General features: G+C 38.0%; 2 protein-coding genes across 3 annotated transcripts in view; both read right to left on the reverse strand.

Moving 5' to 3' along the window:
* The window catches only part of DNAJB6 (DnaJ heat shock protein family (Hsp40) member B6), a 61,867-nt gene extending 57,561 nt beyond the window's left edge, over positions 1-4,306 (reverse strand). Inside the window, exon 1 of the mRNA XM_067291932.1 lies at positions 4,213-4,306. The gene's annotated coding sequence lies outside the window, so the exon portion shown is untranslated. The remainder of the gene's footprint in view (positions 1-4,212) is intronic.
* Positions 4,307-15,099: 10,793 nt separating this feature from the next.
* Positions 15,100-17,759, reverse strand: part of UBE3C (ubiquitin protein ligase E3C) — an 84,569-nt gene continuing 81,909 nt past the window's right edge. For both annotated transcript variants that reach the window (XM_067291934.1, XM_013952577.2), the window contains one exon: positions 15,100-16,803. In XM_067291934.1, the coding sequence (XP_067148035.1) occupies positions 16,633-16,803 (171 nt within the window). In that variant the 3' untranslated portion in view covers positions 15,100-16,632. The remainder of the gene's footprint in view (positions 16,804-17,759) is intronic.

The raw sequence follows: 17,759 nt of genomic DNA on the forward strand, positions 1-17,759 counted from the left end.
CAACTACAGGCCTTTCTTGTTCATATTGCTGGCAGTTACATGGAAACTCTGTAGGCGGCAACAGGCAAGCAAGCATTAAAAAAACAGTTAACCTACAAAAATTGGGAACAGAAGAAATCAAAAATCTTTATCTGTGAAAGAAATTTAAAGTAGCTAACAAAAACTGGAAAAGGAAGTAGACAAGTGAAGAGGCTACCCTCATACTCTTGGCTGATACTCTACTACTTATCTGATCTATGATCATGCCTTAAATCAAAGGGACATTTTTCCAAAGCACAACAATTCAGGTGTCCAAATTCGGAATTGTGTCATATAAATATCTGAAGCAATGGTCCTAAAAGCAACCATAAAAGGCTATTTTATACACAGTAAAAATATTCCCAACTCATTTTTAAAAATGCCTGATCTGTGTTTAAGCTCTTAAAAACAGTAAAAGCCTCATCTGGCAAAGACTGGGTCCAGAAAGTTTCAGCCAAATACTCACATGCAACCAAAAGATCCTTTAGGGAAAAAAAAATAGTTTAAAGTTTCTACACACTTCCTTTTAAGTAGTTTTTGCTGTCATAGTAATTTTACTTATGCCAACCAGCAAAACAACATTAACGCTCCTTTTTCCGAACAACGAAGACAGACTTTATAGATACAGACTGAATTTTAGGATGGAAAAAGAATTTCTACTAATGAAAATAATTTTTTGCACACAAGTTTTTAAACAATAACTGTTCCACAATACAGGTGTGGATGGCTTCAGTCTTAAAAGGATAGAAATATGAACTACAGGACTCTTTAGCACAGGCTTGTCTTCCACAGAAAAGAAAAAAAAAGAAAAAAAAAAGAGAGAGACTGTAAACTAGTACAAAATTAAATAAAATACCAAATGGGACATACAGAAGACAACTTTTTATTATAACCAAATCTATTTTAAGACTAGCCAGTTTGTCATAACTTCAAACTTAATAGTAAATACAGACTTCAGTATAGATTAATAACCAGTTTTAAATAAAAATAAAAAACTAAAGAGCCCAACCTCAAATGCTACTAATTTCAACTGTATACAAAGAAGAAACATTTAAATTTTCAGGTAAACAATGTAGTACATAGATACTTGTATTTTTTTTTTCTATTTCCAATTAAATCATTTCTTAATTTTCAACATAAAAAAAAATCTATTGTGCAGAAAAACTGTAAAACCAACTTAAAATACTAAATGTTAAGTTTTTAAGAGCTCAAAACTAAAAAACCAAGAAAGAACTGAAAAATCTGAAACACAGTTTTCTTCTTCTATCTAAGAAAAAGTGATCTTATACAGCCCCAAAATATAGTTGAGTCTTCTTGATATTCCTGTTTTCAACCTGAAGGTGAAGGGCTGGGTCCCCACTAATATCAATGGAATTTTGGTACTCATTCAGAACAAACAGAAAACACAAACCAAACCTACAACTACTAACTTAAGGAGTGAAGTTTATATGCATGAATTATTTCTTACCTAGTAGTTAAACAAACAAAAACAGAATTACCCTTTCATTAAATCTAAATTGAAGTCTAACATCCATTCAAATATGCAAAAGTAAAGAAAATAGATTTAAATCAAAACTGCTATATTTGATGATATTAGGTTTAAATTATCTTGAAATAAACAATCATCATATATAAAATGCTGTAAGTTTTGACAGAGCTAAGTAAACTTTTTGACAGACCTAAGTATAGATTAAAAAAAAAAAAAATCATTTTCTGTTACCAGAAAATTATTTTAGGACACAGCTGATTAGGTTCTTCATAAATGCTACTAAAAAATGCATCAGTTGCTACATAAGGAGAAAAATATTGGAATATTAAACACTTGCACAACTGTAAGTTCAAAATTAAGGCTGTACCTTCACATTTTCTATCAAAGCCAGATGGTCTGCTGAAGCATGCAAGTCCACTGCATTGACTCAATTGAAATGCACTACTTTTCCACAGCCTGCAGCATGAGAGCGGAACATGGCTGACATGGGTGGTATGGCATTTCAATCAACCGGAGACCCGAACTCCAGCACCGCCAGAACCACAGTAAAATAATCTCACAACACTCTCATCCAGCACATTCTCAACTCAAAAACGTATGTGCTGCAGTGTTTTAAACACAGATGTATGAGCACATAGCTACAACTAAAAGTTTTAGAGTCAAAAAAGGTATTTCTTTCCCCAGAACCTACTATTAAGAACTGAGATATCTTTGATATTGACGTGTAGATGTAATATTTTTTTCCTTTCTCCATGTACATTCCAAAACTTCTGGTGGATGAAATTAAAGATGCAGCAGGTAGACACAAAGATTTAAAAAAAAAAAAAAAACAAAAAAAAAAACACACAACCCAAAACATACCTTCCCCCTCCTACTAAGACTTCCATGTTTTAAAAAGTGAAGCTTCCTCCCAAAGTCCAGCCAAGTTTAATTAGCAAACTATGTCAATCTAGAAGAAAATACCAGTGAGAGCATGCTGTTTTAGTAAGAATGAGTTAAAGCCAGAACGTACAGGTGCTAAAAAAAATAAATAAATAAACCTGAGAGAGAGAAAGGAAAACTTAAGTAATTTCTCTAACTGTAAACTGTCAATTTAAATTTCTCCTCCAATATCACAGGTTCTTTAAAAAAAATCCTAAATTAACTCATGTTTCAACTATCTTGTCTTCCAATGAAGAGGCAGCATGAGAGCCAAAACCAAGAAACATTTAAAAATTAAACTAATATTGTGCACTACTTAGCATTTTGGTTGTTTAAAAGAAAAAATATATACAATAAAGTAATTGCAGGGACAAAAATTTATAAACACACATACTCACTGGTCCAAACAAATCTTCTTTGACAACATAATCCAGCAAACTAAATGGTACTTTAACCATCAGGCTCTTGATTCATCAACTGAACATAAAAACCTTCCCGACTGGAGAACAAGGAGCTCCAAAGAGTAAAAAAAAATTAAGGCCAGCAAGCAGCAGTAACTGCAATCTCAGAGGATCAAGGAGTTTGAACCTAGTTCATTCCAGCAGTTCATACTATGTCAACACCCTGTTCTTATCACTTTTTGATGCTTTATATCACTAAAAAATAAAAAATAAAAAAAAATCACGGCTTGATCACTGATTGACTATGCAATGTTGCAAGTTTGACCACTTGCACATTAGCATCATTGTAAATTCAGCTTCTGCAATGTTATCTTGGCTAAACTGAAATCAACCAAGCAATTTATTACCAGAATTCATGACAGATTTGCTCAATGTTTTAAACAGTCTTTTCTAAAGTCTTCTGCTGGCTCAACTCTGCAGCACAGAATTTCAGCAGTCAACACGAGCTCTGACAGTTAAACTGTAACACAGTGTTGCTACAAACAGGCAGGCTGATCATAAATAACTTCACTTTGCAACTCACGGCCCTCTCAGAAGTCCTGCAAACACTGACGACATGAACCGTTTGCTTTACCTTTCAGGGACAGTTTTCAAAGCTGTTTATAACTTGGCCATCCCTGTTGGGACAACATGACCACTACTGCCTTCACATACAGTACATCATACTGACCCTACTCTGAGTTACTAACAGCAAAATAGAATTCAACTCCCATTGAGAAAAAAAAAATCCGAAAGTCAATCAAAAGCTACATTCAATTTATAAATACGCCAAAAAGTAAACTACGAATAAAAGAAGCTCAAGTAAAAGGATTGTTCGAGGCACTCAGAAAAGTCAAGGGTGACTAGAGACCCCCCCCCCTTTCACCTTTTTGCTACTAACAACCGCTACAAACAGAAATGGAAACGCGGGTGTTTTTTCCTAGCCCTTCTCCGCTTGCCGCAAACAGGAGGAGGCAAAGGTGCTTCGCGATCCTCCGCTCCGCAGTCCCGAACTGCCGCTCCGCCACTCCGAGCGCCGGGATAAGCCCAAGGCAGCCGCGGCCCGCGGGGGCGGCTCCCTCGTTCCCCGCCCCCGAGCGCCGGGGATCCCCGCGCTCCCACGCAGCCCTCGCTGCGGCCTCCCAGGCGCGGCCGCCCGCACAGCCCCGCGGCCGCCGGAGGAGCCCCCGCGCCGGCCTGCAGCATGGCGGCCGCCGAGCCGCGCCGGCGGGCCCCGTCACCACCACCGCTGCTGCTGCTGCTGCTGCTGCGAGCCGAGGCCTCGGCCGGACCCCCCGCCCCCCGCCACGGCCGGCCGCGTCCCGCCGCGCGCCCAGCACTCACCGGCCCCGGAGCCTCGGCAGCGCGGCCGTTACCCTCCCCGCGCGGAGCCCAGCGCAACGGCAGCGGCAGCACCTCTCCTCGGCCGCAAACAGGAAGTCTCGTCACGCGACGCCGTCACTTCCGCCCGGCTGTTTCCGGAAGTTTCTGGAACGGCGTGCTCTCGCCGCGGCCGGCCCGCCCGGCGCCGCGCGCAGCAGCGCGGGAGGAGCCCGCCCCCTGCCGGCTACCCGCGGCGCCGCAGCACGCGCGCGCGCCGGCTGCCTTCGAACGGCCCCGCGCAACGGCCGCTCGGCCTCCGAGGGCTGCGTGTGCCCGCGGGTGCCGGCCCCTCCCTCGCAGGAGCCGCGGGGGGGAGAAGAGCCTCGTCAGCGACTCAACAGGGTGGGAAAAGGGGGCCCTCCCTGCTCTTCTTCGCAAAAAACACCACCACGTCCAGGTGTGCTGCTGGGCGAAAAGAAGAGAAATCATAATTTAAATTAAACAGTATTTGGAAGGGTAAGCCTGGGCATTTAGAAGTGAGAAGGCTGGTTAAAATCCCCACATGCGCTACTTTTTTTTAGCCTCAAAAACTGTAACCCTTCCCCGTAGCTTAATTTTAAGGCTACTTTCATTGTTTTCTAACTGGCACCTGTACAGATTCCTTTGTGGTCCACATTGTGCTGTCTGAAATTTAAGTATCCTTTGGGTCATATTTGAGCTTGTGGTTTTCTGAGTGTCATGGGCTGAAAGCAAAGCAGAGGCTGCCAAATAATGATTCCATTTTCAAAAAAATTGGAGTTTATCCATGTTTTAAATTGCTGTAAAATTGTATTTCTTGCCCTTCATTTAAAAGAAGTTGCAAAAAGGCATTGTTTTATGGCTCTGCGAACTGAAATTATAGAATTGCCAAACCTAAAACATATCTGCTCCCAAAATAAAGTCAATTGAAAGGCTACTCAGGAATTTGGAGATAAAAGTGCTTATGTGGGAGTAAGACATATCAGTTCAAGAAGGAAAAAGCAACCTTGGAATAAGACAGAGGGAAACCTAATACAAATCAGAAAGGTAACTATTAGGACAGCCCTGGCTTCAAAAGAAATTTAGCTCCAGTGAGATTTTATGCTAAATTGTGGTCATGAAAACAAGTCCTTAAATTAGATCAGAGAGATATCTAGCACCAGTATAAGTTTCTCATCAGCAATTAGCTGTGAAGTCCAAAAAGTTTTTGACCCACTTTGGAAAAAAAAAAAAAAGAACTGTAGGTTAGACTGGCTCTTTCTAACAGGTATAGTTGCAAACCTCAGAAGATTCAAGGCTTAGCAAGTGCAAGGGCAAACTGCAGATCAGTACTCTGTAGTTTGGGAGGAGATTATATAAAATCTTGCTCTAATTCTTTAAACATTTCTTGATGTAGCAATAAAGAAGTTTTTCCTCAACCTATCATAGACAATGACAGGTGAGAACACAGTATTATGTCTTTAATCTCTTAAAAGTCTCACATGAAGTAAAGACACAAGTAGCAGCAAATGAGGCAGTTATTTTGCTTTTTTAGAGAGTAGAATTTGTATTGAAGTGCTAGCCTGATGGATCCAGACTGTTGAATCTTCTGTTTAGCCACGCAAGCAGAACAAGACTGGCAAAGAAGTGTAATTCTGGATGGAACTACAGCACTGAAATCATGACACTCTACGTGAATGCAATCAGTATTATTTCTGCTTAAATACAATTGTAGTGGGTATGATAGCATTGCATGAATTTGCCCATAGATTTTCACTGTTTCACCCTGTTGTCCTAACGCTAGACTGCCTAGCCCTCCTGTTCAGACAGAGGTATAATGATGGGGAAGGCTTTGAGACCTATTTTGCAGCTGGAGAAAGAAAGGTGAAATGCCTTGCTCACAGCTGAGGGAAGGGCTAGCAGTATGAGATCCAGTCTGGCATTTTATACAGCAAAACACAGAAAATATAAATAAATATTTCCAAAAAAGTTATAGGAAGAAACAAAAGGTAACAATTATCTTTTAATATTTTTAATTGGTTGGCACTTGTCTTAGGAGTGAGATATGAGTAAATTTCCTGAGACTTTTCACAAGGGGGAACCCCCAATATTGATATTTTTATTGGTGCACATTTTTCAACTTACTATCATTATCCATGATATCTGAGATTATCTAACACTGAAAGATAACAAGAAGGGTTGTTGGTTTTTTTTTTAGTTTTACATTGTGCATTTCACATTTAATTTTCCATTCTCTGGGTTACAGGGAAAGGAAGGAGATTGCAAGAACTTCAGCAAATGACAAAGCCAGCCAGATGGAGTACTGTGGGTTGTACTGCAGAGCACACTGCAGAGATTTGGGTGAGTGCACAAAGTCAGCATCCTCAGAACTTACATAATAAAACAACATGACCCCAGCTTGTCCCTACCACACCTGAGCTGGTTTCTGCAGAGCCTCTTAACGTGATTGTCCCCCATGCTTCAGTTCTGGGAGACTGTATTATCCTGGTGCAGGGCTTCATAAACACAGGTTTAGGTCAGCTCTGGCACTGTACCCAGGCAGGAGCCCAATGCAGCAAATTCAAACCAATTCTGCAAGAAGCAGCTCAGTGTCTGTCAGGCTAGTACTGAGACCGAGAGCTGATGGAACCTCAGTGGACTTGGTGAAGTTAGGAAACAAAGGGACAGCAGTAGCAGCTAAGGGCTTTCTTAGGATATTTGAAGCTTTTATGAGCAGGGAGGAATAACTCCAGAGACTTCAAGCTGACATTTCCTCTAACACAACATCCATCAGATTGCTCAGCTCCTACCAAACGGAGAAGTCTCTACTCCTGATCTGTGGTCTCAAGCTCCCCCTATTGGTAAATGACCAATCATTCCATTTGAAGTCATCTTTACAAGGTTTGACCCTACAAATATTTTCATGCACAGAGGTAGATTAGATGTTCACAGTAATTTTGCAAGCACAAAACTGAGAGGACCAACTTACAAAAAGTGCACAGCGACAGCTTTTTATCCTTTTTGATATTTCTACTTCCTGTAGAATTTAATAGAGAAACATACCTTTCACATAAATCCAAGAGTGGTTCAAGAATATATATATGCATGGTCTTGTTTTCCTAGCTTCTGTTTGTTTTCTGATCAGAAGAATGTTGCTTCTGGTAAGCAGGAAAGGAAATGCTGCTTGCATGCTGCTCTGCCCACTGCACTTGTTGTCTTAGCCTGGTATGGCAGGACATCCATCTTCTACTGCTTCAGATCTTCAACTGATAGCTCAACCTGCAAGATTTTCAAGGCTAATGAAATCTAAACTATTACATGTTAGGCAAAGTCTTTGCTTCTCCTAGATCACCTGAAGCTCAAAACAAGTATGGTGGCTATGACTACTTTGCTTTAAAGAGCAGTCTTAGACATGCACCATGCTGGCTGGCCTGTCCACTTCCTAACCTCACAGCTGCAGGAGCCCTGAGAGCACGTGGTACCATACTGAGCCTACAGACATAGGGTCCCAAATGCACTGTACAAGCAGCAAGTCTATATTCAAGGGCAGAGTCAAGGAAGCCCACTGAAAACAGACATAGTAGCTGAAACAAGCTCTTCTGCTTCTTCTAAACTCAAGCCTCAGCAAAACAACCAAGTCTAGTTTTGCACAAACACACTCTTAAACAACGTTTTTAACTATAGGTAGCTATTACTGAACCACCTTTTTAGCCCCCTTTCTCTCATTTAAGGTACATAGTTTATGTGCCACAAGACAGGGCTGACTAGTTCCCCAAGAAGTCAATAAACTATTTCTGGCCTATGGTTAGAGATTTGATCTCTATATTTAGTCACACTCGTTTCAGTTATTTCTCAGAACTATTTTCAAACCTTTTCTTATCTTCAGTCATATTTAGATGTCTTACATGAAAGCTCTTAAAAGAGAACTGGCCGTGTCAATGTTTCCCATACAGTAGAAAACTTTGCAGTCTCTGTATAAAAAGTTAATGTAGATAGCCAAAAGGAAGAGGAACTGCATAAGGTAAGGAGGCAAAACCACCTTCCTCCTTATCAAAGGAAATTTTGTGGGAAAGATTTTAGAGGCAGGACTTGTAGGAAGAAGTAACATGTTTTATTAGACTTACTGATATGTCTAATAAAGCTAAAGAAAAGCTTTTGCATTCAGAAAAGCTTCTGCAGTTTTACAGAGGCATTTGCAAAAGTACAAAGTAAAAGCCATATACGCTTGTATGGCTAGTTGCTCACAGCAAAAGCATGGAATATCGTGTTAAAGAGCAATAAATCTGATATTTCTGGCAGGGAGAAGGGCTGGGATTAACATTCAGATAACAAAAGCTGATAAAGTGTGGTGGGTCTGTAGAAGCTGGTATCAAAGATTCAGGCAGACCTGGGCTGGTATCCAAATACTGAGTCATAAGATAGAATAAACTCTATTATCAGAGGATCCTCATTGTTCAAGAATTTTCAACTCTCACCTGAAAACATGAGGCAAAGATCTGGTTTCACTTCATATAACTTCAGCTGTCTAAAAGTTAAGCATCTAGTTTAAGCCCTCTAACTGTTAAGAGACAGAAGGAGGAGACACCTCCAGGGCATGATTTATTCCACCCACCTTATAGATACATGTTAGTAAAGAAAGAACCGCACTCCAGAGCTCTGTCTCTGGGTTGCCTCTTTCTTTCATTGGGAAGTGCCTAGACAGCCACCTTACAGATGACTGAAGTTAAGTGAGATGAATTCAGGCCTAACTGCTAGGTGTAACCTAATGATGGAAATCAGGTGGCATCATTCCAGGAGGTATTAGCAATTCGCATAGTTCCCAGATTCTTTTTTTAATCATTTTTATGACTTATGGAGGTCAATTACGAAAAGTCCATCAGAACACAAGAAATGCTTGAAAATGCTACATTAGAGACGTATTAATATTAGTCCCTTGGATGTGGTAATGGCTGTGGCCTTCCTGGCCTGGTGCTTAATGCATCTAGTTTTTCTATTTACAGATTTACAGATTCTATTTTTGGAATTAGCAAAGAATATGAGCATATGTATCAAAGACTGTTCTCATATCATTTAATTATAGTACTACAGACAAAGTAATTCTGGAAAGTGCCATTTAATTAAATATGTGTTAACTTTTTGCTTATAGCTTATCAGAAACAATTAGATTTGAAACATGGGCAATACACCTAATGTTTAAAACTTTAAGTAAAAGCATTAAAAGCACAAAATAACCAATTTTCATTAGCAGTCTCCAGAGTTTTTCTGCCGAGCACAACGTTAATTTTCATTGGCAAGGGGTTTCTTAGGTAATCAAGAGGTTGCAAGTTTATCTGGACTTCTCTTTGAAACCAAAAGCTTGAGCTGAATGGATGCTTTTAAAAGTAGTTGACACAATTCAGGATAGGTGGGTTTTTTGCCAGTTCCTCATGAAACATCAGGCATATTCTTGTGATTATTCAGGGTGTGAAGACAACAATCTAAGAACAGTTGTGGGCAGTCAGATCTCACAGCTTATGGCAAGTGCTTATTCCTTGCAAGCACAACTTGATCTGCAGTTATGTTCATTAACTTGATCTATGATACACTTTCTTATCCATATGCCTATGCCAAATTAATTCTGTGTACTTTTTCATCAATAGATGAAATAGATATCAATCACTCAATCTAATAGGTAGCTATCTAAAATAGATAGCTAAAATCTAAAAGATATCTAGAATTTTGAGCTCTGTTGCTGCTTGCCTGAAGGAGTGTGTGTGTGGGGGGGGACAATAGGCAGAGCTGTAATGAAAAGATACAAAGGCTTGAAGGAACTAGCTTCTTTAGGTGTGTTTGACAACATACAGAAAAACTACACAGCAACTGATGAGAGCTGTTTTTCCTAGATCTAACATTTGGGTAAACAGAAGTAGCAAGATGATCTGAAGTAACACCATCTGGTGAATGCCTGTTTCCCTCTTCAGCAATCAAGAACTATGTGTAACTGTAAACAAAGAATAAAATAGAAATGTATGTAAAATTACTTTTCAGTCAAATGTTATACAGAATGCACTAACAACTGCTCTGGGAATGTAGAAAAGAATTATCTTAAATATAGTAGGACATTTCAGCAAGTGGTTCATATAAATACATTAGCAAACACTGCTGACAGAGTACATGTTTTCTACAGAGTTGTGGACAGGTAAACTTAGCCTCACCTTGGAGACCAACTATTCTGGCAATGAAATGTAGATTTAAGCACTACAGAAGGTAGTATCCCAGTCAAAAAGTACATCCTTTGGCAGTCTGAGCTCAAAATCAAACCAGCAGGACATCTGTGCATGCCTTTATGTACAAGCAGTCCCACTGCTGCCAGTGAGAACTCACGTGTTTCTAAGGTTTTGTAAGTGACACACTTCTCTGGATTGCACCTAGCTGTGGGCACTGACCTTACATCCATCCCGTCTAGAAGACAGCAAAGTTACAGGAATTTGACCAAGAAATTGCACCTTTGAACTAGATGTTTGATACTGTTGGTGCAGGAAGAAGTAAATACACATTTAGGTGATTTAACATTTAGCATTAATCCTATATTTTTCTATATGAATGTTTAGCTTACATATATACAAAGCCATGAAAACAATAGGGACCTCATTTTTCCTGGATCTTTCTGTTATTTTGCAGTTGGTAATGAATTTGCAAAATCCTTGGAAAGATACAGCAGCTCTAGAAGTTGAAAATGCTAAAATATAAAATCTTAAATCCAACCTTTGCTCTTGGTATGTGCCATTTATTAAAAACTATCCATATCTACAGCCATTTGACAAGGAAGAGTAAGTAGTAGTAAGTAAGTAAGTAGTAAGTAGTCTGCTTACTCTGCAGTCCTACGCAAGTCCGCAAAAGTCCATTTGCAGCCATTTCTAGATACAATCTGCACAGGAAACAAGATCAAACTTGATACATATTTTGATTAGTTAAAAGAAACTTGGGGAAAAAAATCTATGGAAACAGTTGAAGGTGCTGTGAATTCTTTGCTTGGATCTTGCCAAACAACCTACATGAAGCCAACAGAGCCCTATTTAGATAATATGAATAGATTTGAGTCAGTTGAATGTTTTCTGCTTTTCTTAGGGAAATTCTCTGCTTTTATTCTTTACTCCAAAGACAAGACAGAATTATTCTTGGAATGGATTTCCATGCACTTCAGAATTTACAACTCTTGTAAGATATGTTCTTGTGAATGAATCAGTGACACCGATAGCGAGATGGAGTAAAGCTGATCTAAAAGTTTTGTTTTCAAGAAAGTACTGCCTCAAGATAACAAGAATGGAAAGTCAAATGTCTTCTACGGCAACCTAATGCAAGTTAAGTTGAGTGTTGCCAGCAGGCCGAGGGAGGTGATCCTTCTGCTCTACTCAGCACTGGTGAGATGCATCTGGAATGCTGCGTTCAGTTCTGGGCTTCCCAGTACAAGAGAGACATGGACATGCTGGAGCGACTCCAGCAAAGAGCCACAAAGATGATTAAGGGAGTGGAGCATCTGATATATGAGGAAAGACTGAGAAAGTTGGGATTGCTTAGCACTGAGGAGGAGAGAAGGAGCAGGGGGGATCTTACCAATATGTATAAATACCTGGTGGGAGGAAGTAAAGACAGAGCCAGACTCTTTTCAGTGGTATTCAGTGACAGGGCAATGGGCACAAACTGAAATACAAGAAAATCCTTTTAAACATAAGAAAAATAGTGATTGTAAAGGTGGTCGAAGTCTAGACAAGGTTGCCCGGAGAAGTGGTAAAGTCTCCATTCTTGGAGATATTCAAAAGCCAACTGGACATAGCCCTGAGCAACCTGCTCTAGCTGATCCTGCTTGAGTGGGGGCGTAGGTCTACGTGATCTCCAGATGTCCCTTCCAACCTCAACCATTCTGTGATTCTGTGAAATGTATTCAACTGGTGTTACCACTTTTTGCCTTGTGTTGTCTTTCTGTGCACATCAGAAATTTTACTAGCTTTACAAGACTACTAGGTACATACAGAAATACCTCCAAATCTGGGCATTTGTGTTCTATTCATGTTACCTTTATCTAAATTATGAAGTGCCTTACAAGATCAGTTTTTGATAATTTTCTGTAAACCACATTTTTAGTGGCATAGTAACTGAAGAATATACAGGGCCATTTGAAAGCATTCCAAAATAAGCATGCGCAATACTAACTTTATAAATGTCATTGAGGAATTAGAAGTGTGTTTAGCTACAGGAAAAATAAGAAAAGCAAAGAGAAGCAGATAACTGTAAATGTCAAAGGAGAGAGAAATTAAATTACACCTTCAGAGGGATCCACATATATACTGCAAGAGAAAATCCAGAAGAAGCTGAAGGAGATGTTTTTGTACTTGCTTGCTGACAGAGTAATATTCTTCACTGTGAATTATAGTTTCTCATATTTTCATCCATGGAAGAAGGGAGTTTTGTTCTTTCCAAAGATTCTGAAGATATTTTTCAAGGGGGGGTCACTGATCTTAAGTAAGTTTTTTGAAAGACACACTGAAACAAAGTTAAACCTTATAGATGCAGTTTGACTGCAGAGTGGGAACTTTAGAGCTTGAAAATTGAAGTTACAAATCATCATGAAGCAGTGGTAACTTCAAGACCAAGGGTTTATATTAGCTTCCCTTTTAAAACCCATTCCAGTACTGTCAAACTTTAGTCAGAAAATGCCAAATTTATTGCAAAAACAAAAGAAAAAAGTGTTTCTGCAAAGTTTCGAGAAAACTCAAATTGTTTTATTCACAAAAGCAGAAGTCAATAAAAATATAGATATCCTGATCAGTTTTACAGACCATGTTCATTTCTTCTCTCTTTCACTGACAGGCAAAGCATCATGAAAAAAAAAAAATAGTAATAAGCATTTACATCACAAATTCTTATTAACACAGATTCATGTATATGAGCAAATATGTTTCAAAGTTTTTGCATATAATTATAAATACAAAACAAAAAAATTACAGCTTCAACAAAACATTCCAAGAAAAACAGCTCTTTTTTGTTTCTGTGCTGTATTATTTTTCAGTGGTGGAAAGAGTAAGTGCTGGCTCACTGGCATTTTACAAATAGCTTTTGGTTTAAATAAACTGAATTTTAGCATTAGCTCACTGGCCTTGTTAAAATATTTTGAGTTCCAAACCCCTTTGTAGATCAAATTAGGATGTTTCTGCTAGATTTACTTAGGTGATGCCAAAACAAACAGTCCGGACTGCTGCTAATAGCATCAGGAAACTCATTTTATTTGAATTATGGAGCACCCCATACAAAAATAACCAAAGATATCCTTGTTGCTCAAATCAAATTTCTACCAGCTCATTTGTTAACTTATGAAGCTGGGGCCAAATCCTTCCTGTGTGTTGACATAAATCCTCCCTGGAAATGAAGAATCAGTTTTGCAAGATTCATACAACTGTGGAACCAGGGCATGATGGAAAGCAACAGAAATTAACTAACATGGAAGATCATTTCAGTTCTTTTTTAAAGACCACTTAATAGGATTAAACTTACATGCAGAGAAATTCTCACCAAGATAAACAGACCAAGTGCCAATTTTATTCCTGTGGAGACATGAAGAGTTCACATTCTCCTCCATTTTAAAGATAAACTTTGACAAAAATGTTTTTAAAATGGTTTGCAAATGTATAGTGTTCTCTTAGTTATTTGCAAAAGAATCAGAAAATGCTATTATTTTTCAAAAGGCAAGTACTGAAATAGGAGGACAAAACACTGAAGTACAGAAATTAAGGAAGGATTGTCTTGCACAGAAAATAACTGTAAAACCATAATTAGTACTGCCATAATTCTGATGATCAAAAACTACAGCATCAGTTGAGGTTACATGCAAAATGCTTCCTGTCTATCTAAACTCTGAGAGCATCGTAACTGGGAGACAGTTTGCTTGTGTTTTAAAAAACAGAAAATCCGTTTTCATATATAAGCAATGCTTGCCATGTAAGAGCTACATGAGAGATCATCTACACCACTTAGCTCTTCAGGACATGATTAGCTATACCTGTATTATTTCTCATACTTCCATCTCTGGTTCTTTAAAATATCCAGCAATAGATTTTTGAAAAGTAGGGACTCATACTTCATCCTGACTGTACAAAAATAGTTGACAGTCAGAAGTAAAAACATCTGTTGCCAAAGGAAGCCCCGATCCTCCTCTTATTGCAGTCTGGATACTAAAAGCGGTGCAAGCTGTTGCAGCACAGATTTCCAGCTGACCTAAAGCATAAAATGAAATTCAGGCTACAATCCCACTGAATTCAATATGTCAGAATTTCATACTCAATGTACAGAATATCTGAAACAAGATCAGTAAGTCCTAGATACTGAAAAAATTAAAAAGTCTGAGTATTTTCAGTGAGCTCAAAGCCTCTACTGAAGTTTTGTACAACTGCATGATTCTTCCATTTACATGACTATACACCTATCTGAAAATCTTCATCCCATCCTCTCTGTTGAACTTGTGGTCATGGTAATAGATAAGAATAGTATGCACTGTCTCCTTTTACAAAAGCAGAAATTATACATTATGATGATTATGTGGCATGACTCCAACACAATCTTCAAAATACAGATATTTAATAGAAAATTTTAATTTGCATTTTACAACATACAAATACGACACTATCAGTGTAGCAAAAGAAGGGAATTGAAAAATAATTTCAAAATATTTAAAGCATTAGCTTATAAAATAAATAATGCTATGTGAAAGAAGTATTCAGGTTTTGCTATTAGGAGGCAGTTGCACTATTACTGATTTCTTTTCATCTTATTTATATGTTTCATAATTTATGTAGAAAAATATACAAGAAACCAATTTTGGGGTAAAGAATAGGTTGGTATGTAACATTTAACATAAATAAAAAAGCCTAATGCAAAACCAAAAAGAAAACCAATCATTTTATTTCTGTACATCAAGACTACAAATAGTATTTTAACACTTCATTTATTACCCGAATTAAGAAATTATACATTTTTATATGGATACTAGTAAACATCTTAAAATCACTCAGTTTCCCCACATTTAAAAGGATATTGCTGGTTACTGCTTATTAAATATGAAATCAAACAGTTTCCAGTAACAGCAAAATAGTTTTTTTGCATAAGAGATGAATACAAATCTGATTGCAAATTCTGATGATTTAAAATATAAAACTAAAGTTCAGAGGGACACACTTGTTTATGAATCTTACAGTTTGAACTGTAATTCTTTTTTTTAAGTTGACTGCAGTTTACATATGAATACCCAATGATGTGCCTATTACTAGAGAATCAGTTCCTTCCATATGAAACCAAATATTTCCCAGCAATCAAATTATATTAAGCAGCATATTCCCACCTACTTTTCTTAGCAGAAATACTGCAGGCAGATGGATACGAAAGCTGTTTAATCACAAAAAATAATGAATTTGACTAGTGTCTATAGCAAAGATATGATATTTAAGATGGAAAGAAATGGTAGGGAAAAGGAATGTGAACACCACAGGCTTCAAATATAAAAGATAAAGCCTGATAACTTTGGTTCAAATAATTTTAATAGTTGTTACATGTATATTTTTCCAAAGTCATGACTTCTGTATGTACTGGGTATGCAATAGGAGTCTGATACATTAAAAAAAAAAAAAAACTGTACAGGCACAGAAGACAGAAACAGAACAGAGAAAACATGGATAGTCGCATCCATTTACGACAGTGTTCAAGTGATAATGATGCAGCCAAAAGTTGAACTCAAAATAAGCATGTGAATCCGATTTCTCAAAGGTATTTCAGAAAGCACAAATAAAATATTGTTTATAAATGTTTTTATCTCAGTGCCTACCATCTTGAGGGAAGGTAGTATAAAACAAAATCAGTTCTGTCTTAATTGCAACAACTACAGTTTGTAAACAATTCTACCACGTAAGTAAAGATGTTGGGTTATCAGTAACGAGCATTTTCAACCTCAGTTCTGGGATATTTGCAAACATCTGCTTCACTTCCATCTAAAAGATTAATGACAGGATGTTAGCCCTGTCTCATCCCAGTGTGCTGCATGGTATACAACTTTATTGCCAGTTTGTGAAGTTATTTATATTTGAACAGCACAAAGCCAAAGCTTCATCTTTGGTTAATTTTACTGAGATGTCACTGTTCTTTAAATGTGCTCTTTCTTCGCGTAAACACAGAAAACAGCCACACTGCACACAGCATTCATTAGTTTGAATCATAAAGCAGTGTCAATGTAATATTAATTAATGAAAGCTAACTAACAAATCGTGTTTAAAAAATGAAACCTATTTGAGGGCATTTGATCAGACACAAGAGCTGCAGAAGTCTAGACAGAATTCCCTTAAAACTGCTTGGGTATGGGTGCTGCTTATGGAGTAGGCACTGGTTAGTTCCTCTGCAGATCATCTGCGTAAGCATCAGTTCAACTCAGCTTAGTTCAAATCCAGCAGCACATTCAATGGCATAAAGAAGCTTGCTCCGCATAAGATTTTCATCATAAAACTCAGGAAGCTTCAGCAAGTTCATGCAGGTACTGGCAGTGGGTAGCCTGTCTAAATCAGATCCTCCATTGTGAATGCAAAATGCAGGATACAACTCCTGAAAAAAAGCAACAGGAAAAAAAACGTATCAAAAATATATACAGGCCAAAAATCTAACCCATAACAGCTGGCACAGACATCTAGGAAATAAATGCTTAGATTAAAATCAGTCACAATGACATATTCAAAAGGCATTTTTATTCCTAGCTTCCCCCAAAAGCCCTTGAATTGTGTAGCACCTCCCCCACCCATCAAAATCCATTATATTGCAAAACACAAAGCTGTTTTATCTGGTTCTGAGGGAAAAAATGTTATTGTTCATACACTCTATTCTGCAAATACATGGTGCTAAAAAAGCAGTGAAGTGTGATATGGATAAAAGTAGTACAACCACATGCAAAAAGATTTTTGTTGCATTTGAGAGAAACAAATGATTCATGACAACTTCAGACTTTTCTTACAAAGCCTTCCAAATGCACACGGATGCTGGTTATTTTGTAGGAACAAGTAAATGACAGATTCCAGTTACACTGAAGTTTTCTCACAGTGCAAAATACATGCTTAACACAGGGAACTATAGACCACTGAAGTAATGGAGATGAATGGAAAAGGATGTTCTGCCATGTTTGAAGTTCACTTTGCATGGTATAATGACATAGTTTCTTCTGAGAGTTACTTTCTGTTTTTTCTTCCCATTTTGGCATTGTTTCAGTGGACACAAAAATACCAACAAAAACAATTTTGCTCTTGCTAATAAAGAAATGTGCTGAGTTGATTTGAACATTTTTATGTTAGACTTTAAAAGTATCCTGCTTTTATGCACAAATTCTATATGAGCATTTACTTGTCATGTTAAAGTGATGCCCTGAAGAGGAAGAGAGCGTTAATGAGCAGGCAGGCTGTAAACAGAAATTTGATAAATTCATGTTACCATGTCACTTTCTTTCTCTGGCATCCAGAGGAAAATCCCAAACAAGGCATTATCAAACATACCCTTTCAGTGTTCCTTCTTGA

This window comes from Apteryx mantelli, chromosome 2 (genome assembly GCF_036417845.1).
Source record: "Apteryx mantelli isolate bAptMan1 chromosome 2, bAptMan1.hap1, whole genome shotgun sequence".
Lineage (NCBI taxonomy): Eukaryota > Metazoa > Chordata > Aves > Apterygiformes > Apterygidae > Apteryx > Apteryx mantelli.